This window comes from Salmo salar, chromosome 06, assembly GCF_965601325.2.
Source record: "Salmo salar chromosome 06, fSalSal1, whole genome shotgun sequence".
NCBI lineage: Eukaryota > Metazoa > Chordata > Actinopteri > Salmoniformes > Salmonidae > Salmo > Salmo salar.
The window spans coordinates 39,368,898-39,395,000 of NC_138296.1; the positions used below are offsets into that span (position 1 = coordinate 39,368,898).

At 46.9% G+C, this 26,103-nt stretch overlaps 1 protein-coding gene across 8 annotated transcripts in view; it reads right to left on the minus strand.

The window, feature by feature from the left end:
* LOC106607178 (protein TANC2) overlaps window positions 1–26,103 on the minus strand; it is a 149,290-nt gene that overhangs the window by 4,117 nt on the left and 119,070 nt on the right. For 2 of the 8 annotated variants that reach the window (XM_082976563.1, XM_082976564.1), the window contains exons 5-28: window positions 25,197–25,345; window positions 22,597–22,792; window positions 21,977–22,234; window positions 12,900–13,025; window positions 11,607–11,642; window positions 10,900–11,181; window positions 9,999–10,120; window positions 8,070–8,301; window positions 7,640–7,890; window positions 7,238–7,435; window positions 6,744–7,075; window positions 6,437–6,545; window positions 6,183–6,305; window positions 5,850–6,086; window positions 5,466–5,651; window positions 5,286–5,379; window positions 5,056–5,189; window positions 4,770–4,893; window positions 4,353–4,528; window positions 4,009–4,141; window positions 2,763–2,792; window positions 1,802–1,893; window positions 1,535–1,681; window positions 451–551 (exon numbers count right to left, since the gene is read on the minus strand). In XM_082976563.1, the coding sequence (XP_082832689.1) occupies window positions 451–551; window positions 1,535–1,681; window positions 1,802–1,893; window positions 2,763–2,792; window positions 4,009–4,141; window positions 4,353–4,528; window positions 4,770–4,893; window positions 5,056–5,189; window positions 5,286–5,379; window positions 5,466–5,651; window positions 5,850–6,086; window positions 6,183–6,305; window positions 6,437–6,545; window positions 6,744–7,075; window positions 7,238–7,435; window positions 7,640–7,890; window positions 8,070–8,301; window positions 9,999–10,120; window positions 10,900–11,181; window positions 11,607–11,642; window positions 12,900–13,025; window positions 21,977–22,234; window positions 22,597–22,792; window positions 25,197–25,345 (3,868 nt within the window). Of the gene's footprint in view, window positions 1–450; window positions 552–1,534; window positions 1,682–1,801; window positions 1,894–2,762; window positions 2,793–4,008; window positions 4,142–4,352; window positions 4,529–4,769; window positions 4,894–5,055; window positions 5,190–5,285; window positions 5,380–5,465; window positions 5,652–5,849; window positions 6,087–6,182; window positions 6,306–6,436; window positions 6,546–6,743; window positions 7,076–7,237; window positions 7,436–7,639; window positions 7,891–8,069; window positions 8,302–9,998; window positions 10,121–10,899; window positions 11,182–11,606; window positions 11,643–12,899; window positions 13,026–21,976; window positions 22,235–22,596; window positions 22,793–24,548; window positions 25,092–25,124; window positions 25,153–25,196; window positions 25,346–26,103 lie in introns of those variants that run through there. The other 6 variants (XM_082976566.1, XM_082976560.1, XM_045720468.2 and 3 more) reach the window with 6 other exon arrangements.

Consider the following 26,103-nt stretch of genomic DNA (forward strand, 5'->3'; position numbering starts at 1 on the left):
AAAGAGGGAGATTGAGAAAGAAGAGAAAGCATTATGAGGGAGGAGCAGGAGAGGTGGAGGGGGTACAGATGAGCATGACAAAGCATGAAACCAAAGACCGTGAGGGAGTAGCATGTGGTCAAAATGACAACACTACAATTGTTCAAACTACTTGCCCTCACATAGTAGTCAGACAAAGTACACTCTTACACTAAAACATAAAAAAATGAGCCATGACAATGAGCAAGAGAATGAACAAGTCATAGGGCTAAGGGGATACAGGATGTGAAAGCAGACGTGAAAAACATGGCCAAAATGCTCATGAACTCTATTATGTCCCCCTGTAGTCATCTGTCTACAGCGCATTGGAAACCTGGTGATCATGTGACATGAGGGCCCAATTGGATCCTAAGGCTGAGCTCACTCTGCGCTAGTCCTCCGCCTCCCTGTTCTCCCCAACGCTACGGTTACCTGCTGCTGCGCTTGGCGCGGGCTCTGGCGTAAAAGGCCTCGTACGATTTGGATTTCAACTCTAGCGCCTTGGTAGCAAACTCCTCAGCCATCCCAAAGTCCTGCAAGCAACAACAGCAACAGGGCCGACAGTCATTCACAGAGCCACGCGTGGAGCGGTACATGAGTCAGAAATGAGTCAGAGGTGAGTCAAAAATGAGTCAAGAGATTAATGGAAAAAAAGGTTATAGATGAGTTGTACATAGAACCATGTACAGAGTCAAACATGAGTCATATGAGAGTCATTCAGGAGTCTTGTATCAGTCATACATATAACCATACAGAGTAAAACAGAAGTGAATAACTTGAGTCGATGAGATCAATGGAAACTTGGGTTCAGATAGACACCCAAGAAAAAAAAAAACGAAAGACAAATGGACGACACTGACAAATAAAAAATAATACACGAGCCCATGACGAAACCATGTAAATTGAGGAATTAAAAACATTGATATGAACACACACAAGTCAGACACATACAAACACAAGACAAACACACATTCACACACACAGAAACCGCTGTTGCACTGCTCTGTCATAAGAACCTCAACTGCCCACTATGGCCCTGACCCAAACCAACCTCCCCGTGCACCTCCTCTAAAGTTACCAGAGCTACAAACACAAACCAAAACCAAGCAAACTATAAGAGGGAATGGAAGATGCAGGGATATGGGCCTAGGTTAGATGAGGCTAGAGTTGAGGGAGATTTACCTTCAGCTATTATGTTGAAGTCTGATCTACTGTACATTTATGCACAATGATATTGCTGTCATCAACCTTTTGAAACCAATATTTTTACACTGCTTAAATCCACGTGCGGATTTATAATCTATCAGAGGAGCTAAATATCTTTGTATGGGTCGTTGTATTGTAAGGACAATGAACAAGAATACATCCCAATGAGGGATAATAAAGTTATTTTGTATTGTAATGTCTTGGTAAACCTTGCAGATGGTAATGCTGTTGAGTGTAAGCAAAAAAGCAGCTCCAGTCACAGCCAGGTGGGGTGAGGAGATAGAGGAGGGTGCCGTGGGGTGTCACTCACATTCATTTTCCTCCGGCAGCGGGACAGGTTGAGGAGGAGGGACACCTTGAGCTCTCTGAAGGTCTTGAGGTCCTCGCTGAAGCCCTCGCGGGGGAACTTCTTTAAGGCGTACTGGTACCGCTGGGCCGCCTCCTTCACTTTACCTTTCTACAGGACGGGTAGAAGAAAAAAACCCTCAGAAAGGCAAGAGACTAGCACGGTTTGGCACCACAACAGTAACCCTCAATGACCACTGTGCTATATTGCTATATTCTAGGAAGGGCTGACCTTGTAGAAGCCATCTCCTTCCTCTATCAGCTTGCTGAGCAGGACGATCATGATGTCGGGTTTGGAGGTGGCCATGGCCCAGGTGGCCGGACCTGGTGGAAGACAGCAGGGGGCATGATGGGTAACGGGGAGTGGGCGGAGGAGAGAGGAGGGTGGCAATGACAGGAAGAGGGGGCGTGTCTCAGAGTAAAAGGACCGACAATGAGAAGGACAAGAGAGAAAGGAGTAGGGTGAAGTTGCCCCTAAACGCTGATCTAAGGTCTGTTTTGTTTTCCCCCTCCAGTAATGGTTTATGTTAGCATTTGGAGAGAGCAAACTGATCTAGATCTGTAGGTACCTAGATCTGTAGGTAGGGGCAACTTCACCTCGGAGTGGAGCGAAACCAGTTGACAGGTCGAGATGATGATGAAGCTCTACCCAAGATAAGTATGGCGTGACTTACTGAGACAGACAGGTTTGGGGTTTCTTTGCCCCTGCATGTGCCATTTAAGCGCTCAGCTAACAGATGGATACATAGATATTGATGTCATACCTGGTGCAGGAAGGATCTGACTCAAGTACAGAATCAATAACTTAATCTCTAGTAAAGCCACTGGGAAAACGATCAACGTATTTATGCGCCAATGCCAATCTCACCCAACATGAACACACAATAATATCTCATTATTAGCCAGAGTTATTCTGTGTTATTCTGCATGCTGTGTGTAAGGGGGACAGGCAAGCACAAGCCATGCCAGAGCAGAGGGGGTTCACACATGCATTTATGGCTTCCCACCAGCAGGGGGAACGCATGGACTGTGGGCCTTGTTGTGTTTGTGTCACAATCTCTTATCGGGCAGTGGATGACTTGAATGGTTAGCTCACTTCACAAAGCCACATATAAAGAGAAAGGAGGGTAAAAAAAGAGGACGAGAGAGTGAGAGCAGAGATGTATATAGAGAGAGGGCAAACTGTGTGTTACCTCGGGGTCGACTGGGAAGAGTCTGATATCCTGATTACGGAGAGGGGCGGAGCCAGGGTTATGAGTGACAGGTTAGAGAAGGGAGTTAGGTGGGTGAAATGAGAGGAAACATAATGGAACCAACCCAATAAGAGGAAGAGAAAGAGAGAGAGAAAGAGAGAGAGAGAAAGAGAGAGAGAAAGAGAAAGAGAGAGAGAGAAAGAGAGAAAGAGAAAGAGAGAGAGAAAGAGAAAGAAAAAGAGAGAGAGAAAGAGAAAGAGAGAAAAGAGCGAGAAAGAGAAAGAGCGAGAAAGAGAGAAAGAGCGAGAAAGAGAGAAAGAGCGAGAAAGAGAGAGAGCGAGAGAGAAAGAAAGAGAGAGAAAGAGAAGAGAGAAAGAGAAAAGAGAGAAAGAGAAAAAGAGCGAGAAAGAGAAAAAGAGCGAGAAAGAGAGAAAGAGCGAGAAAGAGAGAGAAAGAGAAAGAGAGAGAGAGAGAGAGAGAGAGAGAGAGAGAGAGAGAGAAAGAGAAAGAGAGAGAGAGAGAAAGAGAGAGAGAGAAAGAGAAAGAGAAAGAGAGAGAGAGAGAAAGAGAGAAAGAGAGAAAGAGAGAGAGAGAGAAAGAGAGAGAGAAAGAGAAGAGAGAAAGAGAAAAAGAGAGAGAAAGAGAGAGAAAGAGAGAGCGAGAGAAAGAGAGAGCGAGAGAAAGAGAGAGCGAGAGAAAGAGAGAGAAAGAGAAAAAGAGAGAGAGAAAGAGAGTGAGTGCGTGTGTGTGTTTGCTCGTGTGAGAAAGTGCACGAGAGAAAGTGAAAAGTGAGTGAGTAGAGAGGAGGGAGTGAGTGAGATGAAGAAAAGAACAGAAAGAGGAAGAAGTGAGAAGCTGTGGCCAAAAAAGTGTGTCAGCAAAAGAAAAAGGTGCAACAGCAATGTCAGCAGCAGTAGGAGCAGAGGGAGGGGCCTCACATCCACCATTATAAACATGGTGGAAACAGAGGGGGGTTAGTGGTGACTGGGGAGGAAGGCATGGCGAAGCCTTGGTGAGCACCAAACCACATAGGGAAGAGATTCAGGCAGTAGTTGACAACATTCTAGGAGTCCACTATAGTCCTACAGAGGGGAAACACCAGTATACTAAATAGAACTATAACTGACTAAAGTTGTAGCTAAACCACTGAGGCTAATGTAGAACAATATTGCAAAATTAGAAGACAGTCCTATATACCAGTGTTTTTAAATCTGTGTGTCACTAGTGACCTCTAGTCAGTTCGTACCCATCTTGGCTCCCTTCTTGAGCAGAGCCACCACCACAGAGGTGTTCCTGCAGCCCACCGCCCGGTCCAGAGGTCGCATCCCACTGTAGTCCACATGCTCTATCATCGCCCCGTGGTCCACCAGATACTGCACCTGGAGACAGACGGACGGACAGGGAATAAGAAAGGGAAGATGGGAGTTAAAGGATGAAGAAAATTTGAGGGGGAAAATGAAGAGGAGAGGAGAGAAAGAACAGAAGAGCATTCTACCTTTTGGTACTTATTCCAATCAACAACAGTGAAAACTTTCTCCGTGCTGCACTGCCATGGGGAGGTATTCAACGTGGCAACCAGCGACCACTTACCACTTCTGAGTCTCCGAAGAAAGCGGCCAGGTCCAGGGGGGTGCGTCCACTCTTATCGGCGTGGGCGGTGGCCGCGCCCCTCTCAACCAGGCAGCGCACCAATGGCATGTGGCCCTTCAGACACGCCCAGCTCAGAGCAGTCAGACCCTCCTTGTCCATCTGGGCCAGAGACGCACCTGCAAGAGGGGGTTAAAGGTCATGTTTCCATGGCAGCCAGGGTCATAACATGGCCACTTGGCAGCTATTTTTGTCCATTAATAAATACTACACATACTTTATGTCTTTGCTACATGTTGCCCATGTGGAAGTCAAACCTACACTTTTGCAGTTGCCTTTGTACTTTTACACTAAGTACTCTGAACCAATGAGAGTAGTAGAGTGGGTGGTGGTGAGGTTGAGGGTGAACTGAACTCTGACCTTGTGCCAGTAGGAACTCTGCTGTGCCGAGGTGGCCCTCTGAGGAGGCCATCATGAGGGGCGTGCGGCCCTGCTTGTCTGCCATGTTGACGTCAGCTCCGTGGTTCAACAGCAGGTCCACTATCTGAGGAGGAAGAAAGCAAATAGTATGTAGCTACGTTGGTATTTTTTGTCACCATTGTTCTCTATCATTGCCAGTAGTGTATTTTAATACTTCAAATTGAAGTTGTATGGCTTTGTGACTTGAAATAATAAATGGGTGCGAAATTCAAAAGTGCCCACCCACCTGCCAATGTCCCTGGCGCACAGCGCTGAAGAGAGGCACGATGCCCCGGCGGTTAGGCTGTCCCACCGCTGCCCCTTGTTCCAACAGCAACCTGCACACATCCAGCTTCCCCCTGCCTGCTGCTGCAGTCAGAGCTACAGTGGGAGAGGGGGAAGCCAGGGTCAGTGTGGGTAAAAATAGTCGACAAACTTTGATACAGTCATACACAAACACACCACAATAACACGTACCAGTCTCTCCCCAGAGTGTGTCAAAGTTGTTGATCTGTGCTCGCTCCTCCTCCTCCTCATCCTTCTCTGGCAGGTCCAATAGGTAAGAGGCGATCTGTACAGGAGACAACATTCAGACTTAGTGTGTGTACAGTGTGTGTGTGCTTGTGTGTGTGTGTGTGTGTACACACGCGTGTGTACCTCTGTGTATCCCATGCTGGCCCCTGCTATAAGGGCCTGCTGGACAGCGTGACTCTTGGTGAAGGCTCCTTGGGGCTGTCCGTCAGGGTTCCAGTCACTCTGCATCAGGAACTTGACCACCTGCAGGTGTCCTCGCAGTGCAGCGTGCACCAGCGCACACTGACCGTTCCTGTCCAGGTGGTCCACCTACACACAGGGAGAGAGAGGGTCATTATACACATGCAGACACTGTTCAAAAATACCTATTGGTACATTTTGCCCAGTAGGTGCCAACGTGGCTGCCAGAGAGTTATATCGTGTTGTGTAAATGCATCATAATGCTGTTGTAATAAACCTCAATTGCCAAAGTGACAGTATGCACAGTAGTGGTGGTTGGTCCCTGACCTTGGCCTTGCAGGCGCAGAGCGCAGTGACGATGGACAGGTGTCCAGCGGCGGCGGCGTAGCCCAGCGGGGTGAGGCCGCTGTCCGACTCCCCGTCTACGTGCGCTCCGTTCTCCAGCAGCAGGCCGGCTGTCTCCGCGTAGCCCAGGTGGGCGTGGACACACAGCAATGGGGCGTTGTTCAGAACCTCAGAACGGTAGTTAACGTTGGCTCCGCCTAGGACCAACAAACGGCTCACCTAGAGGGAGGAGTGTCAAACATATAACCAATACACCAAACATTTAATGCAATAGTGCTTTGGTTAGGCCACTGCTGGTGTGAGTATGTCCAGTACCTTGATGTTGGGTGTGTAAAGGTTCCTCAGTGAGGCCAGAGCACTGGAGAGCCCCTCTGTGCTGTAAGAGACCCACAGCCCCTGCAGGACTGACGAGGAGACCCCAACCTTCTTACTCAGGCCCTGTGGAAAAGATAACAGTAATATCAACAACAGTGTTACTGCACAGTGGGTAGAAGCCATTGACCCAGATGTTGGATGTGTGCTAGTGTGCTGTAGTGATGTGTTGTGTGGTGGTGGTGGTGTGTCGTTACCTTGAAGATGTGTGCTTTGAGGATGTGGTGGCCCAGCTCTATGGTCTGCTGCCGGTTCAGTTTGCCCTCCTGACGTGAGAACCAGAAGGCCAGGAGCGTGTGGCCACTCCTACAATTACAGAGAGATTGCGAGGAGGAGAACGGAGGAAGAAAATAGGGAAAGTGGAGAAAGATAGATGTAGAGAGAGGGAGAGAAATTAAGAACAGAAAGCTCCACAAATTCAAGCTGTAAACATTTATGTTCCAGGTACACGCTGGATTTGCAGAGGGTCTGTTTGTTCCTCTCAGTGGACCAGTGTCTCCCTACCTCGGGTCACAGAGGAACTTGGTCTTCTCCCCGTCCTCCCTCCAGATGAGCCACTCCCTGAAGGAGGGGTGTGTGAACATACGTGTTCCGTCCCTCCTCCGCACCAGGAAGGGTGACAGCAGCTCCAGTCTCCCCTGGAAATCTTCCCAGTCCAGGGCGGGGCCTCGCACGGCACCAGCGTTCACTGCCCCGTATGCCTGCTCGTCCGTGAGGGGGTGGAGGGAGGCCACGGCCACGTTGAGCAGAGGGAGGGCACGCTCGAAAGACGACTGGGTGGGGAAACGCATGTTGAGCTGCAGGAGGTACACCTCAGCCAGGCTCACCGGCACCACCTGGGGGGGAGACATGGAGAAACACCTCAGGTCAGTTTTGTAAGGAAACATCATATGAACTTTCACAGAAAGAGATAAACACACACAAACAGGCAGAGTATGAAACACAAGCAAAAACCTTGACATACAGTATATAGCTCCAGGACCGAGACACCGACTCACCTTGAAGCTGGAGCTCTTGAGCACCAGGTAACCCTTCTCGATGAGGTCCAGCGTCAGCTTCAGGTAGAGGTAGGAGCCGCGGCTCAGAGCCTTGAGGTGGGTGCTCAGCTTGGCGAAGGCTGCGTTGTCCAGACGCCCGTTGAGAGACACGTTGCTCTGGATCTCAGCACTGCCCTGGATCCGCTGCAGCAGGTAGCCCTGCAGGTCGGGAAGAGAAAGGAGTTCAGCATCACGCTAACTTGGTAATACTATCACCATGACTGCTTTCATCACAATAGTTGATGATAATCGTTTGAAATCACAATTGACTACTTCTACTACAATGATTGAGGTTGAAGTGAGAGATGACTATCAGAGAGTAAAGATGTCAGACAGATGGTTTGGTGTAAACCTGAACCCTACCTGCAGGTCCTGGTCTATGGCATCATTCTCCTCCAGGCGGTCCAGAGAGATACGGTGGAACGGGAGGGGATGTGTGATCTCCTGTAGGGAGGTCCTGACGGTGACCACCAGTTTGAGCCAGGGAGGAAAGCGTTCCATAGTCTTACAGAGGAAGGAGGTGATGGTGTCGCCGTAGTCCGGCTTGTGGAACTCTGCCTCATTCAGCCCGTCTACTAGAATTATCAGGTCCTCCTCACATGCTATCTTCCTCTCTGATGAACACAAAGACAACAACGTTCTTTATCAGGACAAGGAGTGGAAATAATTAACTATTAGCTACTGTTGTTTTTTGGAAAACATGAATGGAGCTGGCCCAAACCCTGAGAGAAAATAACAAGTTATCAAATGCACAGCTCCTATGCAGTTCCATAAAACCTTGAACACCCCTGACCTCTGTGCAGGATGTCGAGGGGCTCCAGCACACCCCTCCTGAAGGCATTGAGGGGGTCCTGGACACAGGAGCGCAGACTGAGGGTGCTCTGCAGGTGGGGCTCCCGCAGCAGCTGCTCCCTGTAGGCCATGAGCTGGGGTGCCCGGCACAGCAGAGCCGCCACGTTGTGGACAAACTCTGGCACCAGGCACGTGTAGGCGTTGTCCGCCTGGCAGTAGTGGTATGCCACCACCTGGGGGGCGATAGAGAGTGGAAGTGAGTGGGGTGGCGGAGATGAAAAAAAAATATTACTTTTATATAGGTGATCCCATTGAAATTGAAAATATATTTTATCTAGATATCTCTGATTATCACACTTTATTTTTCCAAAGAGAGAGGTACATTTAACTGAATCCACAAGCATTTCGCTACACACGCAATAACATCTGCTAATCACGTGTATGTGACCAAAACATTTGGTTTGATTAGGGCGCAAATCAACCCACACAAATATATTCCATCTTGAATCTTCAGCACGTAACAATCAAATAGAACACGAACCAAGCAGGCCTAGGTGACATTCTGTGCCAACTAACCACTATTATCTTTATGACACAAGAGAGTTAAAGCAGACTGAAGCAAAGCTACAGATTGAGGCTTCATTAAAACATTGTTGAAAAACAATACCATGTTACATTATTCATTGAAGAGTGATGACTGCTGTGTAGCTTGTTGTGACTGTCGGGTCTTTGTCTCTAGTGTGTCAGAGGAGCTGACTGGCACTAAGACCCTGGGGGTCTGTAGTTGAATGTACGGTATAATACAGCGCCGCCTTGGATAGAGTGGACTTGGAGTGCTGAAGAAAGCCAGTAGGCTTCACAGACTGGCTCCAACGTAAAGCTTCCCTCAGGAACATTTCAGACTAGATTAGAGAGCTTCACTCAGAAGGTCATACACAGATTTCATAGCCGCATACTTCTGGCCACTGACATCCACAGGGATGTGTGTAGTATTTGTGATGCTTGTGTGTGGTAGAGTTGTGTGTGTGTGTGTAAAGTGTGAGTGTAAAGTATGTGTAGAAAGTGTGTGTGTGTGTGGGTCAACCACTGGAGCAGGCTATCATTAAGAATGCATGTGGCCGCTAAGGGGATCTAATGGCTCGGCTGGAACACTGCTCCCTGGGTCTATGCATATTTCATTAGGCCATAGCACAGAGAGACAGAGGAAACGAGAGAGAGACAGCAAGAGAGGGGGGGGGGGGGGGGGGGGGGGGTGAGAGCTTCCCTTTGTTTTTCTGCTGTGTCTGCACAACACCGCCAGTCATGAAAATGGAATGGAGAGAGAGAGAGAGAGAGAGAGAGAGAGAGACGGAGTGAAGAGCCAGATTGGATAGTAGGAGTTGACAGTGGATGAGGAAGAGGGAGAGTGCTAAGTGAATAAAGGAAGACATTAGCATCAGTGTTGCTAAAGAGGATGGGTTAAGGACATAGGGAGAGAGCATGGAGAGAGAAAAGGATGTAGAACAAACGGAATGCAGATAACGGAGAGAAAGAGAAGAGCAGCAGCGGATAGAGAAAATGAATAATAGAGTGAGCAGGGAGAGGACAAGGCCACATGGAGGTGAGAGGGCAGAGACAGCTACCAGACCAGAGACACTGTAGGAAAGAGCTGCTGACACTGAAGAACAAAGGAGCAGGTGAGCAGGCTTTGACTTCAGACCAGCATCAACACACCTTCCCCCTTAGCAATGTCTCAATGACCAGTTAATTAGTTGAATCCGGGCCACGTTCAGTAAGACACACCATTGTAGAACATTCAAATAAAAATAGAACATAGTGTTAACCAGACATGTACCTCTGAGCAAGGATTCACCCAGCTGGTCAGGGGGGGTCTTGAATGGTACTTAAGACTGAGATGCAGCCGTGGTGTGGTGGTGTAGGAGTACTGTACCTGTGAGGCGAGCCGCCGTAAAGCCTCCTCCTGGCGTCTCCTCATCTCGGGGGTGCCAGGGCAGCTGCCCCCCAGGGTGCCGTGGGAGTGCTGGGGCTGGGTGAGGGGCAGGGTCTCCCCATCTGAGAGAGAGAGAGAAGGGAGCAGAAAGAGGGAGAAGTACGTTTATAGATCAAGTTGAGTGCATCTACTGTGTGCATTATTTACAGACACAAGGATGCTTTTCATATGCATCTTAAGACACATACCCAGTACCAGTGGTGTAAAATTACTTTAAAATACTACTTAAGTATTTTTGGGGGGCATCTGTACTTTACTATTTATATGTGTGACAACTTTTAATCCACTACATCCCCCCCCAAAATAATATACTTTTTACTCCATACATTTTCCCTGACACCCAAAAGTACTCGTTACATGCTGAATGCTTAGCAGGACAGGAAAATTGTCAAATTCACACGCTTATCAAGAGAACACATGGTCATCCCTACTGCCTCTGATCTGGCAGACTCACTAAACACAAATGCATCGTTTGTAAATTATGTCTGAGTGTACCCCTGGCTATCTACATTTTAAAAACAAGAAAATGGTACCATATGGTTTGCTCAATATAAGGAATTTGAAATTATTTATACTTTTACTTATGTTACTTATGTATATTTTTCCAATTCCATTTACTTTTGATACTTAAGTATATTTAGAATCAAATACTTTTACTCAAGGAGTATTTTACTGGGTGACTTTCACTTGAGTAACTTCCTATTAAGGTATCTGTACCTTTACTCAAGTATGACAATTGGGTACTTTTTCCACCACTGCCCAGTATAACAGGTCCTTCTAGCAGCAGCCAGCATGGATCATTGTTACACACACACACTCCTGTAGGACAGTATAAGCGTACGTTTGGGCGAGGCGTGGGGGCTGTCCGAGGCGATCTGCCTCATGCGGTTGCCGTGGCAGCTAAGTGCCACCAGGCGGGAGATGATGGCAGTCTTGCCAAAGCCCACGTTGCCCACGACAACTACACCTCGATTGGCTGCTGAGTCGTCGCCGTGAAGACGGGTGTCCACTTCCTGGAAGAGCCACTCCCTCCCGGTGAAGAGCGAATCAGCTGTAAGGCTGGGCACCTCGAACAGAAGGGGCTTGAGGGCGATATCCGGGGGGCGGTAGGGGGCAAAGCGTACTGGAGAGAGAGGGGAAGGGGACAGATTATAGGTGAGGGAAAAGACACAGGCCTTGATGTGTAGAGTCCACTGCACTGTCATTGTCATTTCCTCAGTGCAACGTCAGCTTGTCACCCATAGAGGGGGATGTTCATCAAAATAACACACACCATGGGTGAACGCCACCATAGGGCTTCATACTAAGAACTACATAATGAAACAGAATTACTAAGTGTACGGGTAGATAATGCATGTATATAACAAGTACATATGGTTAGCAGAGCGGGGGACAGGGGATTAGATAACATTTTGTAGTAGAGGGATACTGTACTCCTACTAATACAGCACCACTAGTTTAATAAGCACATTATAACATGGCATTAACTGATGTAGAACAGTATAATGCCTTATAATGGGAGAAGAGAAAGAGAGGAGCATCACTTACGTGAGTTAGATTGCCAGGCATGGCTGTAAGCAGAAGCTGAGGCAGAGGACAGAGGAGAGAGACAACGCAAGAGGAGAGAGAGACAAAGCATGAGAAAGAGAGAGAGATGGAAGGGCAGGGGAAGAGGAGGAGAAAGGGGAAGATGGATGGGAGGGTTGGTGCAGCTAGCTAGCAGAGGAGAGGAGAGGGGATGGTGAGAGGGAGGGATGGAGGGAGCAGGGTGGTGGGGAGCCACACCCAATGTTTCATCCCTGATCCTAGGATGAAGCCTCAGACACATACAAATATCGTTTGAGCATATTTCTTGTTCTTGGAGCCCATGTTTTCTGTACATGCCTCAGAGCCGAGGTTGTGAGAATGTGCGTGTCCAGTAGTTCTGTACTGAGGAGTAAGAAAGGCAAAGGTAACGTGATATCTCTGTATGAGTTTTCATTCCCGGTGTGGTCTGATCTTAGGGAGAAAGTGCTGTGGTAAGCATGATAGTGTGGCAGGCAGGGGGCTAAAAATACAGTCAGAGAGAGGAATAGAGGGAGAGGTATAGAGAATTGGAGAAAGATAGGGTGTGTGCATACATCTGAATATCTGTGTGTGTGTGCAAGTCTGTTTGTGCGTGTTCATTGTGTGTTCAGTGTGTGTGCCTTTGCTAGTGTGAGTGTGATTTAAGCCTTATAAAGCCTTGGCCATGAGTGATGGGACCTCAGACAGGACCCCTGCAGTGACAGATGAGCCAGGGAGTGATGAGGAGCGAAGGTCGATAACATTGATCTGGGAGGGGAGACGGATTAAGGTGTACCAGGGTGTGTGTGTGTCTGTGTGTGTGTGTGTGGTGTACCAGGCCCAAAGGGAGGGTTGCATCACCCGATACCAGGCAGGGATAGGGGTTTAGAGGGACAGAGTGCACCAAGTATGTCTACACAGATATTCACTCACAAATAATACTTACTAACACACTGACTTACATGTATACTCCAAGACACACACAATCTCTCTCTCAAACACACCTAGACAGATTTTGGGCATGGTCAAGGTAGAGTGGGAGTAAATAGGAAGATGAAGCAGATTTAGCACACACCACAAAATTACCCATCACAACCCTCGCCCCTAAATCACCCCAAATCCACTCCCTGACCCCCCCCACACTTCCATTTCCTCATCCATCTACCCCCCCCCCCCCCCCCCACCCACCCCACCCCCACCAGTATCCCACACACTCAGATCCTAACCATGCCCACTCAGATCCTAAACCGGCCCACTTATCCACCAGACCCCCACCCAGAGTGATATGAGGCCTACCTCTGAGGTCGTGTCCGGAGCGCCCGGCCCCAGAGTTCTGACGGGGCATCCTGAGGGAGGTCCTCAGGGGAGTGTGTCTCTGCTCATCCAGGTAGGCCAGGTCCTCCAGGTGGGCCGAACTCGTGGCTGATGTGTGTGTGTATGTGTGTGGTAAATGGGTGCAACAGATGAGAGAGAAGAAAAACAGAATTAGTCAAACAAAGCCAGGAATCACTGAACCGCCTAAACCTGAATGCTAAATTGCTAATGCTAACGACAGACACCCTTGGAAACAGACAAACCTATCAGTTCCATACCTCACCATTGAGATCCACCACGAACAAGACCCATTTGAAATCCAACCCCAAGCAAACAGAAGTAGTTTAAAACTGTCAGTGTCCAAGACTAATGTGAACTAATGTGTGTAGCTATAGCGTGGTAGAGTGTATGTGTGTTTGAGCCTGTGTGAAAGTGTGTGATCTCATACACACCAAACTCACTTCCTTCCTCGGACGACCCCTTTTCCAGATAGTTTGTTTAGTTGTTCCCCTCTCTGTTAACAATATACCCAAGTCTGGAGCGCTTCCAGTTGTCCCAAAAACCACTGTCTCTCAATAGGAAGAAAAAAAAGTGTAGGAAGATAATGCAGTAAAGACTTTTCAGCTTTAGGATAAGAACTTTATGGATAATGACAGAGATAACCTCGTGCTACAGGGAGGGACTGACAACGCACCTCCTTCCTTCCTGTCAGGAAAAGAGTGTAATCCTGTTTTTTTTAATGGGCTTCAATAAAACCCTGCATACCCACATAGCATAAAGTTCTGAACCACTGGGCTAGCTGGCGCTAACAACAATTAAATGGAAGAAAATAAGTTCTACCCACCACTCACCTAAACTGCAACCTGTGATCTGTTTTACCTATGGCAGGGATCCCTCCCAGACTACTACCTTTCCACGGCAATACAGCTAAAACTGTAGCAGGCATGTGGCGACTGGGATCTCAGATTTACGGGGACCTTGGTTTGTGGGGACCTTGGTGTGGGCGAGCAGCTGTATTAGACTCGATTTTAGATGAGTTTATTAGTCACATGCACAGGGTCGCAGATGTAATTGCAGGGTAAAGTGAAATTCTTAAGCTCATTGCTCCAACAGTGCAGGTCAAAAAGAGAAGTGAATGAAACAACACTAAAAATAATAATATATGATCCTCTGCAGCAGAGGTAACTCTGGGTCTTCCTTTCCCGTGGCGGTCCTCATGAGAGACACTTGCATTTAGCGCGTGATGGTTTTGTGACACCGCTTGAAGAAACGTTCACATTTTCCAGATTGACTGACCTTCATATCTTAAAAGTAATGATGGACTGTCATTTCTCTTTGCTTATTTGAGCTGTTCTTGCCATAATATGGACTTGGTCTTTTACCAAAATAGGGCTATCTTCTGTATACCACCCCTACCTTGTCACAACACAACTGATTGGCTCAAATGCATTAAAAAGGAAAGAAATCCCACAAATTAACTTAAGGCAAACCTGTTAATTGAAATGCGTTCCAGGTGACTACCTCATGAAGCTGGTTGGGAGAATGCCAAGCATGTGCAAAGCTATCATCAAGGCAAAGGGTGGCTATTTGAAGAATCTCAAATGTAAAATATATTTTGATTTGTTTAACACTGTTTTGGTTACTACATGATTCCATATGTGTTATGTCATAGTTTTGATGTCTTCACTATTATTCTACAATGTAGAAAATAGTAAAAATAAAAGAAAAACCCTTGAATGAGTAGGTGTTTCCAAACTTTTGACTGGTACTGTACATATTTAAAACATAATCAATGATAAATGTCCATGGGGGTAGCCACTGCCATAGCTCATAGGGCTTGACGTGGAGCTATGGAGACATTTTCATACTCTATCACGTTACTTAGGTGGAGTTGGGTTTGTGTTTTATGTATTTTTAATAGTCATTGCCATGTGAGAGATGTGCTGGGAGAGAGAGAGAGAAGGAAAGTGGGAGGGAGGAGTGCGTTTCTGCAGAACAGAATGTCAAGGCTCATAAGGTAGTCTCTCTGTCAGTTGGAGTAATCTAGTGCATTTGAACCAGGAGATCAGAGCCATTTTGAAAGTGAGCTTGACTACATAGGATGAAAGAGAGCAGACGGAGACGAGAGAGGCAGGAGGTAGAGATGGAGGAGGTGGTTGGAAGAGGAGGGCAAGAGAGAGGAGAGGTGAGGAGAGAAAGACAAGTTAGAGGGAAAGGGGAGGGAGCGAGGTAGAAGAAAGAGAGGATATATGGAGTGAGAGCGGAGAGCTTCTTGTTCAGAGCCCAGTGTGGGTGGCTGCCCCTGCTCTGCTCCTGAGGCGTGTAGCAGGACAGCAGACCACAGCATCCCTACCTAATGCTCCCCTGCTCCCTCTGAGCAATGATCCTCACTGAATCACTCCTCTCCTGTCAATGGCGTGTGTGCGATGATCAAAGTTTCTATACAGTCATCCAATCCACCATTTCACAATGTCCCCAGTTTACAAGATGCCACAGGCTAGAGCTGTATTTATAAGCTGACATACTGTCATATTTGACATGATTTGTCCCATTATCACTTCCAGGCTTGCAACTGGACTGAGTTATGTTGGGCAGAACATAATCACAACAATCATCTATCCCCTACATGAATTTTGGTGATGTCCAACAGAACACTGTCTCCAATTGGATGAGGAACTGTGGCGGCCTATTCCCCAGCTACCACCACAAAGTCCCAAAGGCCAAAGGATTGTAGGTCATATTATTTCCTATACTCGCACAGTAAACAGAGAGAATGCTCTCCCTCGCCCTCCATTTGGCAAATCTGACCATAATTCTATCCTCCCGATTCCGCTTACAAGCTAAAATTAAAGCAGGACGCACCAGTGACTCGATCAATAAAAAAGTGGTCAGATGAAGCAGATGCTAAACTACAGGACTGTTTTGCTAGCACAGACTGGAATATGTTCCAGGATTCCTCCGATGGCATTGAGGAGTACACCACATCAGTCATTGGCTTCATCAATGACGTTGTCCCCACAGTGACCGTACGTACATACCCCAACCAGAAGCCATGGATTACAGGCAACATCCGCTCTGAGCTAAAGGCTAGAGCTCCCGCTTTCAAGGAGCGGGACTCTAACCCGGAAGCTTGTAAGAAATCCCGCTATGCCCTCCGACGAACCATCAAACAGGCAAAGCCTCAATATAGGACTAAGATCAAATCAGACCACACCGGCTCTGACGCTCGTCGGATGTGGCAGGGCTTGCAAACCATTACAGACTACAAAGGGAAGCACAGCCGAGAGCTGCCCAGTGACACGAGCGTACCAGACGAGCTAAACTACTTCTATGTTCGCTTCGAGGAAAATAGCACTGAAACATGCATGAGAGCACCAGCTGTTTTGGAAGATTGTGTGATCACGCTCTCCGCAGCCGATGTGAGTAAGACCATTAACCTGTTGGGGGTAGGGGGCAGTATTGACACGGCCGGATAAAAAACGTACCCGATTTAATCTGGTTACTACTCCTGCCCAGTAACTAGAATATGCATATAATTATTGGCTTTGGATAGAAAACACCCTAAAGTTTCTAAAACTGTTTGAATGGTGTCTGTGAGTATAACAGAACTCATATGGCAGGCAAAAACCTGAGAAGATTCCTTACAGGAAGTGCCCTCTCTGACAAGATCTTGTTCTTCTTGTCTCTGTTTATTGAAGACTGAGGATCTTTGCTGTAACGTGACACTTCCTACGGCTCCGGTAGGCTCTCAGAGCCCGGGAAAAAGCTGAATGATATCGAGGCAGCCCCAGGCTGAAACACATTATCGCTTTTGGCAAGTGGCCGATCAGAGGACAATGGGCTTAGGCGCGTGCACGAGTCGACCCCGTGCTTTATTTTCTTTCGTCTTTTTACCTAAACGCAGATTCCCGGTCGGAATATTATCGCTTTTTTACGAGAAAAATGGCATAAAAATTGATTTTAAACAGCGGTTGACATGCTTCGAAGTACGGTAATGGAATATTTAGAATTTTTTTGTCACGAAATGCGTCGTGCGCGTGACCCTTATTTACACTTCGGATAGTGTCTTGAACGCACGAACAAAACGCCGCTATTTGGATATAACAATGGATTATTTGGAACCAAACCAACATTTGTTATTGAAGTAGCAGTCCTGGGAGTGCATTCTGACGAAGAACACCAAAGGTAATCAAACTTTTCTAATAGTAAATCGGAGTTTGGTCAGGGCTAAACTTGGTGGGTGTCTAAATAGCTAGCCGTGATGGCTGGGCTATCTACTCAGAATATTGCAAAATGTGCTTTCACCGAAAAGCTATTTTAAAATCGGACACCTCCATTGCACAAAGGAGTTCTGTATCTATAATTCTTAAAATAATTATGTTTTTTTGTGAACGTTTATCGTGAGTAATTTAGTAAATTCACCGGAGGTTTGCGGGGGGTATGCTAGTTCTGAACGTCACATGCTAATGTAAAAAGCTGGTTTTTGATATAAATATGAACTTGATTGAACAAAACATGCATGTATTGTATAACATAATGTCCTAGGTGTGTCATCTGATGAAGATCATCAAAGGTTAGTGCTGCATTTAGCTGTGGTTTTGTTTTTTGTGACATTATATGCTAGCTTGAAAAATGGGTGTCTGATTATTTCTGGCTGGGTACTCTGCTGACATAATCTAATGTTTTGCTTTCGCTGTAAAGCCTTTTTGAAATCGGACAGTGTGGTTAGATAAAGGAGAGCCTTGTCTTTAAAATGCTGTAAAATAGTCATATGTTTGAAAAATTTTAGTTTTTGTATTTTTGAGGAATTTGTAATTCGCGCCACGCCTATCATTGGATATTGGAGCAGGTGTTCCGCTAGCGGAACGTCTAGATGTAAGAGGTTATTAACATGACGTGTACTGCGAGCATGCAACTGGCAAGTATCTTCACTGACATTTTCAACTGCTCCCTATCCGAGTCTGTAATACCAACATCTTAAGCAGTCCACCATAGTCCCTGTGCCCAAGAACACTAAGGTAACCTGCCTAAATGATTCTCGACCCGCAGCACTCACGTCTGTAGCCATGAAGTGCTTTGAAAGGCTGGTCATGGCTCACAACACCATTCTCCCAGAAACCCTAGACCCACTCCAATTTGCATACCACCCTAACAGATCCACAGATGACGCAAACTCTATTGCACTCCATACTGCCCTTTCCCACCTAGACAAAAGGAACACCTATGTGAGAATGCTATTCATTGACTACAGCTCAGCGTTCAACATCATAGTGCCCTCAAAGCTCATCAATAAGCTAAGGACCCTGGGACAAAACACCTCCCTCTGCAACTGGATCGTGGACTTCCTGACGGGCCGCCCCAAGGTGGTAAGGGTAGGTAACAACACATCCGCTACGCTGATCCTCAACACAGGGGCCTCTCAGGGGTGTGTGCTCAGTCCCCTCCTGTAGTCCCTGTTCACTCATGACTGCACGGCCAGGCACGACTCCAAAACCATCATTAAGTTTGCAGATGACCCAACAGTGGTAGGCCTGATCACCGACAACGACGAGACAGCCTATAGGGAGGAGGTGGTGCCAGGACAACAACCTCTCCCTCAACGTGATCAAGACAAAGGAGATGATTGTGGACTACAGGAAAAAGAGGACTGAGTACGCCCCATTCTCATCGACGGGGCTGCGGTGGAGCAGGTTGAGAGCTTCAAGTTCCTTGGTGTCAAAATCACCAACAAACTATTTTTTTAAATTATTATTATTTTAACCTTTATTTAACTAGGCAAGTCAGCTAAGAACAAATTATTATTTACAATGACGGCGTAGGAAGAGTGGGTTAACTGCCTTGTTCAGGGGCAGAACGACAGATTTTTACCTTGTCAGGTCGGGGATTCGATCTGGCAACCTTTCGGTTACTGGCCCAATGCTCTAACCACTAGGCTACCTGCCTGGTCCAAGCACACTAAAACAGTCGTGAAGAGGGCACGACCAAACCTATTCCTCCTCAGGAGAATGAAAAGATTTGGCATGGGTCCTCAGATCCTCAAAAGGTTCTACAGCTGCACCATCGAGAGCATCCTGACAGGTTGCATCACTGCCTAGTATGGCAACTGCTCGGCCTCCGACCGCAAGGCACTACAGAGAGTAATGTGAACGTCCCAGTACATCACTGGGGCCAAGCTTCCTGCCATCCAGGACCTCTATACCAGGCGGTGTCAGAAGAAGACCCTAGAAATTGCCAAAGACTCCAGCCACCCTAGTCATAGACTGTTCTCTCTGCTACCGCACGGCAAGCGGTACCAGAGTGCCAAGTCAAGGTCCAAGAGGTTTCTAAACAGCTTCTACCCCCAAGCCATAAAACTCCTGAACATCTAATCAAATGGCCACCCAGACTATTTGCATTGCCCCCCCCCCCCCCCCCTTTACACCGCTGATACTCTGTTGTTATCATCTATGCATAGTCACTTTAATAACTCATGCCACATGTACATATTACCTCAACTAACTGGTGCCCCCGCACATTGACCCTGTATATAGTCTCGCTATTGTTATTTTACTGCTGCTCTTTAATTACTTGTTACTTTTATTTCTTATTCATTATATATAATGAATAAGAAATAAAAGTATATATAAAAAAAAATATATATATATTTTTTTTATATATATATTTTTTTATATATATATATTTTTAAACTGCATTGTTGGTTAGGGGCTCGTAAGTAAGCATGACACTAAGGTCTACACCTGTTGTATTCGGCGCATGTGACTAATACAATTTGATTTGAATGCTGCAGTGGAGGACTTGGGGCGCCGCACTCGTTCTCTCCAACATTCACACTTTATCTCGCTCCGCTCCCTCGTTACCAGGGTGCCTCCCTCCTATCTTTCTCTCTCTGTGTGATTCTCTCTCTCCATCTCCCCCTCCATCTCTCCTTCCAGAGGGACTATGCCCATGGCTTTGATGTTTCAGTGCTGCCTGGGCCAAGCCTCTCCATGCCCAGTTTATCCTCCCTCTTTTTCTTCTCTCTATCCATCTTTCACACTCCCCTCTCTCTCTACTAAACTAATGTTGCTCATTCCTTCCATCTTACTGTCCTGATGACTGGAATCTATGCCACACATTCTCCCCTTTTCTCCTATATCCGTTTGTCTTTTTTCCTTTTATCAGTGTCCCCCCTACTGTATATCCATCTGCTGGTAGCCCTTTCTCTCTCTATTCCTCTATCAGTTTGTCTCTCTCTTTACATCTCTATTCCTTTCCCTTTCTCGCTCCTATATCAGTCTCCTCCCCCATTCTCCCACCATACCCAGCTTTCTTCCCTGACTCTTCAATAAGCTTTGTTTGCACTTCACTCCTCTCAGTGGCCTCTTAGAGGGCATGTGTCAGAAGTCAAAAGAAAAAGGCCAAACAACGTAAACCCCTGTATGATCGATCCCTTAAACAGCTCCATTCATCTCACTGGATAGGTCAAGTCAGAGGTGAGAAGCTACAGGCTTTTTTAGAACCAGCTTTCTATGCTGCTTTTATATGCCCTGACATAGAGAGGACATTGAAAACACATGTTTGAACACTTTTAGGGGGATCTGTGGGGCTTTCCTCACCCTGAAGGAATGCTTTACCCTGGCATCCATGGTATTCACCCCCAGGTACTGTGAGGACATTAACGTTCCCTATTCCCATTAAAGTTAATGTCGGAGGGGCACAGGGGGTTAACTTCATTGGGATAGGGGGCAGCATTGGGAAGTTTGGATGAAAAGCGTGCCCAGAGTAAACTGCCCGTTTCTCAGGCCCAGAAGCTGGAATATGCATATCATATTTGGATAGAAAACACTCTAAAGTTTCCAAAACTGTTAAAATAATGTCTGTGAGTATAACAGAACTCATATGGCAGGCAAAAACCTGAGAAAAAAACAACCAGGAAGTGGGGAATCTGAGGTTTGTAGTTTTTTTTAAAGTGATTGCCTATCCAATATCCTGTGTCTATGGGGTCAGATTGCACTTCCTAAGGCTTCCACTAGATGTCAACAGTCTTTAGAAAGTTGTTTCAGGCTTCCATTGTGAAAGGGGAGAGAATAAGACCACTCAAAGCAGGTGGCTCAGCTGAAAGCCTTTAGTTGTTTATCGCGCGCGGCCGTGAGTGCGAGCTCCGTTCCCTTTCAAATGACAACGGAATTGTCCGGTTGGAATATTATTGACGATTTATGATAAAAACATCCTAAAGATTCATTATATACATCGTTTGACATGTTTCTACGAACTGTAATGGAACTTTGACTTTTCGTCTGGACTTTGTGCTCGTGCTTTGTGCATTTGGATTACTGGACTAAACGTGCGAACAAAAAGGAGGTATTTGGACATAAAGATGAACTTTATCGAACAAAACAAACATTTATTGTCTAACATGGAGACCTGGGAGTGCCATCAGATGAAGATCATCAAAGGTAAGTGATTCATTTTAACGCTATTTCTGACTTTTGTGACAACTCTCCTTGGTTGGAAAATGGCTGTATGGTTTTCTGTGGCTAGGAGCTGACCTAACATAATCGCATGGTGTGCTTTTGCCGTAAAGCCTTTTTGAAATCGGACACTGTGGCTGGATTAACAAGAAGTTTATCTTTAAAATGGTGTATAATACTTGTATGTTTGAGGAATTTTAATTATGAGATTTCTGTTTGAATTTGGCGCCCTGCAATTTCACTGGCTGTTGGCGAGGTAGGACGCTAGCGTCCCGAACGATCCCAGAGAGGTTAAATAAGAGCACCTAAATGAGATGGGAACACTCAGTCAGTCTCGGATGTTGAGAAGGGGGTCAATTCCAATTTGGTAACTAGATATCACACATTTATGAAAGTAATATAGCCAAACCCTATAAGGATTTTCCATTAATTCTGAGTTTCAGGTCATTGTCTAAATGGAAATTGATATAGAACAGACCCAAACTTTCAAAGGGTAACGAATCTCCTACCTTTAGCGGCACATTAATTTGTATGCCACTTTGGCCTAAAAGTGTGCAATGAAATGTGGTAAACAAATAAACAAGAGGTGTGGCTGGCACAGTGACTCACCTGCCACAGAGTTGGGCCGGGGCATGAGGTAGAGGGGGATGGAGTGGGCAGAGTGGGAGGAATGGGCCGTCTCCAGGCTCCTCTCTGGGATCTTGTTCAGGCTGTAGGTGGAGGCAGCCATGTTCTCATCCACGCGGTACAGGAACGAGTCTGTGCCCGAACACTTCTGGGTCTGCCACAGCTTCAGGCTACCCCGCGAGCCCTCCCCGTGCTTCCCCCCACCCCGGTCAGCATTCTCAGAGTAGCTGGTCAGTGTGGCTGTCAGATAAAAGGTAGTTTAGACAAATATATGCCGTGTTACAGTCCTTTAGAGACTCTGCATAGTTTAAAACTGAGGCTCATGGAGCAAGGCGAGTTTACTCTTCATTCAATTACACACCTCAAAGTAAATGTTATAACAATAAGAAAATCTAACAGTAGAGCCCATAAGGATATAAAGCAAACATATTTAAATGCAGCTAATCCCATCACCTGGCTTTTCCAAAATGTAAAGAATTAAAACATGAGTATATCAAATTGTTACAGAAAACATGGCTTTCAGCGTAAACGTTTGGCATGTCAGGAAATACATGGGAAACATTACATAACTTCCACAAAATAAGTGAGCGTCTGTCCCTCACCGATGATGCCGCTGTCCCTGCTCTCCAGGGTGGAGGTGGGGCTGGTGATGGAACCATAGGCGCAGTCTCCGGAGGCGTGGTTCCCGGGGGCCCCTCCGGGGGGCAGCGTGGAGCAGGGGCTTCCTGCAGGGGGGGAGGCTGTGCTGCTGGCCAGGCTGGAGCAGGGGCTGATCCGCTGGGTCACTGACATCATGCCCTGGTAGGGAGGGAGGAAGGGTCAGGTCTATACTGAAGTACAGTGATACACCGGACTGCATCAACCCATGAGAAATGATCAGGTAAATTAGCCATGATTAAATTATGATAAGGCACAACCAGTTGACATATCACATGTACAAAGTAGCCTACACACACGTGCACACACACACACCATAGAGCGACAAAACGAGAAAGAATGCTAGGATCAGCAATCATTGATACAGTCCTTGCCTGCCATATTATTCCAGTGCATGTGTAACCGTAGTCATCCCTTTTTAATATCTTTTGATGACTCATGCAATTATTTTCATGAGTGAACCATTTTTTGCAATATAATGAATTCTAATTCAGTAGAATATCAATACGTTTAGTGAGCCACGCAAGTAGAATAGATTCAGTTATACTTTGATCTATTGAGCAGGGGCAGGGAGAGAGAGAGGCAAGCCCACCTCCAGGCATGCTGGATTCTTATTCCAGACAATCTGTTCATCAATTATCCATGGCCCTGGCTCTAAATGAAAAACGAATTGATTTGGACATTAGTCATTTAAAAATAAATCTCCCGATTAGTCAGAATAGCATAGAAATACACAGAAGTGGCCGGGAGCTCAGGAAATTAGCAGAGGTGAGTGACTTCTTAGGGAAGGTTTGGCGCAAGACAGAGGGCATCCAAGTATGGAATGCTCCTTGGTCATAACAACTCTGCTGTGATTCGGATGTGTTTAGGGAGGCGCCGTAGACATGAATATAGAACGGGAGGTTCCCTCCCACCTAGCCTACCCAGACTGCTTGCATGGGAGTGGCAGGCCTCTAAACTGGGACTTGAGAAAACCAGGGCTGGGTTTTTGTTACCACTGCAGTTTGGCACGAAGGACCGAACCAAAGGCATACTGCTGAGCTGTGTAGAACAAGGGGTGCATCTCAATAGTCTAAACAAGCTCTCCTCGTCTCCTTCCACTCACCTCAACAGATCAGAAAGACCGACAAAGGCAAAATGGGCCAGAGTCAGATCCTTGCTGATGAAGGACACCAGAGGTGGAAGGCACCAGTTAAGATGCACCCAACGTGTCAAGTGTGGAAAAGTGGGTCAGGCTTTAAGGTGGAGTCGCTCCAGCACCGTTGGCTCTGCCATTGGATAGGCCTCTGTGGAGGCACACTGCTTAGACAAAAAGATGTGGCATGCGGCAGGCAGTTTTAACGACCGAGGTAGCGGGTTACCATGCCCTGGGCCTCAGCTGCCCTAGGTCACGGTATGTTGGTTCTGCTCTGCAGGAGTGAAGGAGAGCCTAGCGCCCCTCACTCCGAGTTAGGTTATCCATAACTCACAGGATTGATCTTCACAAACATATTCCGAGCCAGCGCATAGTGATGTCAGGGGCCATTGAGTTTGCCGTAAACAAATTACGTAATCTACAAAATGGTCCACTTGGTTCCGAAGCTTAAGAGGCCTTGGAAAGTGATCTGCACATCCCACTGTTTGGGGGTGTGCTTCTATAGCTGTGGGGCCCTTATAAGCTGGACCACATTGTGTGTTGGCCACCTACAGTAGTGACTATTGGAGTACCATTGATCTAGGGGAAAGCCTGTACTTTGTATCCTGATGCCATGATGGGTCTTTAAAGACTCAAAAGTATTGACAAACTAATAATATACTGTAACAGTGCATGACAGAAGGGTGTGTAACCTACCTGTCCGTGGTCGTCCATGTCGTACTGTACTATAGTGTGTGTGTAGTGTGCGTGTGTGTAACCTACCTGGCTGTCGTCGTGGTCGTCCATGTCGTACTGTACTATAGTGTGTGTGTAGTGTGCGTGTGTGTAACCTACCTGGCTGTCGTCGTGGTCGTCCATGTCGTACTGTACTATAGTGTGTGTGTAGTGTGCGTGTGTGTAACCTACCTGGCTGTCGTCGTGGTCGTCCATGTCGTACTGTACTATAGTGTGTGTGTAGTGTGCGTGTGTGTAACCTACCTGGCTGTCGTCGTGGTCGTCCATGTCGTACTGTACTATAGTGTGTGTGTAGTGTGCGTGTGTGTAACCTACCTGGCTGTCGTCGTGGTCGTCCATGTCGTACTGTACTATATTGTGTGTGTAGTGTGCGTGTGTGTAACCTACCTGGCTGTCGTCGTGGTCGTCCATGTCGTACTGTACTATATTGTGTGTGTAGTGTGCGTGTGTGTAACCTACCTGGCTGTCGTCGTGGTCGTCCATGTCGTACTGTACTATAGTGTGTGTGTAGTGTGCGTGTGTGTAACCTACCTGGCTGTCGTCGTGGTCGTCCATGTCGTACTGTACTATAGTGTGTGTGTAGTGTGCGTGTGTGTAACCTACCTGGCTGTCATCGTGGTCGTCCATGTCGTACTGTACTATAGTGTGTGTGTAGTGTGCGTGTGTGTAACCTACCTGGCTGTCATCGTGGTCGTCCATGTCGTACTGTGAGCCTGGCTGTCCCTCGTTCATCTTGTCTCCCAGTAGGAAGCCCAGGCGCGTCATCAGGGTGTTGGCTGCCTCGTCCACAGAGGGAGGGGGGCCCAGCTCCTGGCTCTCCTCACCTAGAGGGAGAGGGGGAGAGATGGAGAGATGGAGAAAGGATTCAGGTCAACACCACAGTACAGCGATACAGATACCAGGAGAAATATGTATTGATCTGCAGCAGATTAAGCTCGAGGGGATCAATTCTCAATCCGGAACCATAATGAGGCAACTCCTTAATCTAGTCAAAGAGCCTTTGGCTTGCTCTCAGTTTAGTTGAATTGAAAGAATCGTGTGCACTGCTCAACCACCAAAGACAACCACCAAATTTCTCACCCCAACACACACATAACTTAGAGATTAATGTACAGAGCTCGTAACAATTCCCCCAGACACAAAAACACTACAGTTCCTACAACAAATCCCCTTGGAGGAAGTTCCTGTACCTTACACACCTTGGCTATCAATCTGTCCTTCACAAAAAATGTAAGCTATCCCACAATCCCCTGCGGCAGGACGTCGGGTGGACTGTACATCGATCCTACAGTATGTGAAAGCAGAGAGATGGAGCGAGGTGAGCACAGCGTTGGGGAGAGCAAACTGGCTCTGGGACACTGAGGAAGACCGGAATAAACAGGGGAGGGCTTGGAAGGATTAACAACCCATTTCTATTATTCAGACCAGGACCCCTCCACAAAAATAAGTCTGGGAGAGGAGACTGATGAAAAATGACTTCATTTCACCTCACTATTAAGGGGTTGGTCATGAGCATTCCAAGCACAATTTCTGCCACGTATTAGTAGCTTGTGTTCAAGTAGCAGCTGTCCCTGCTTAAATA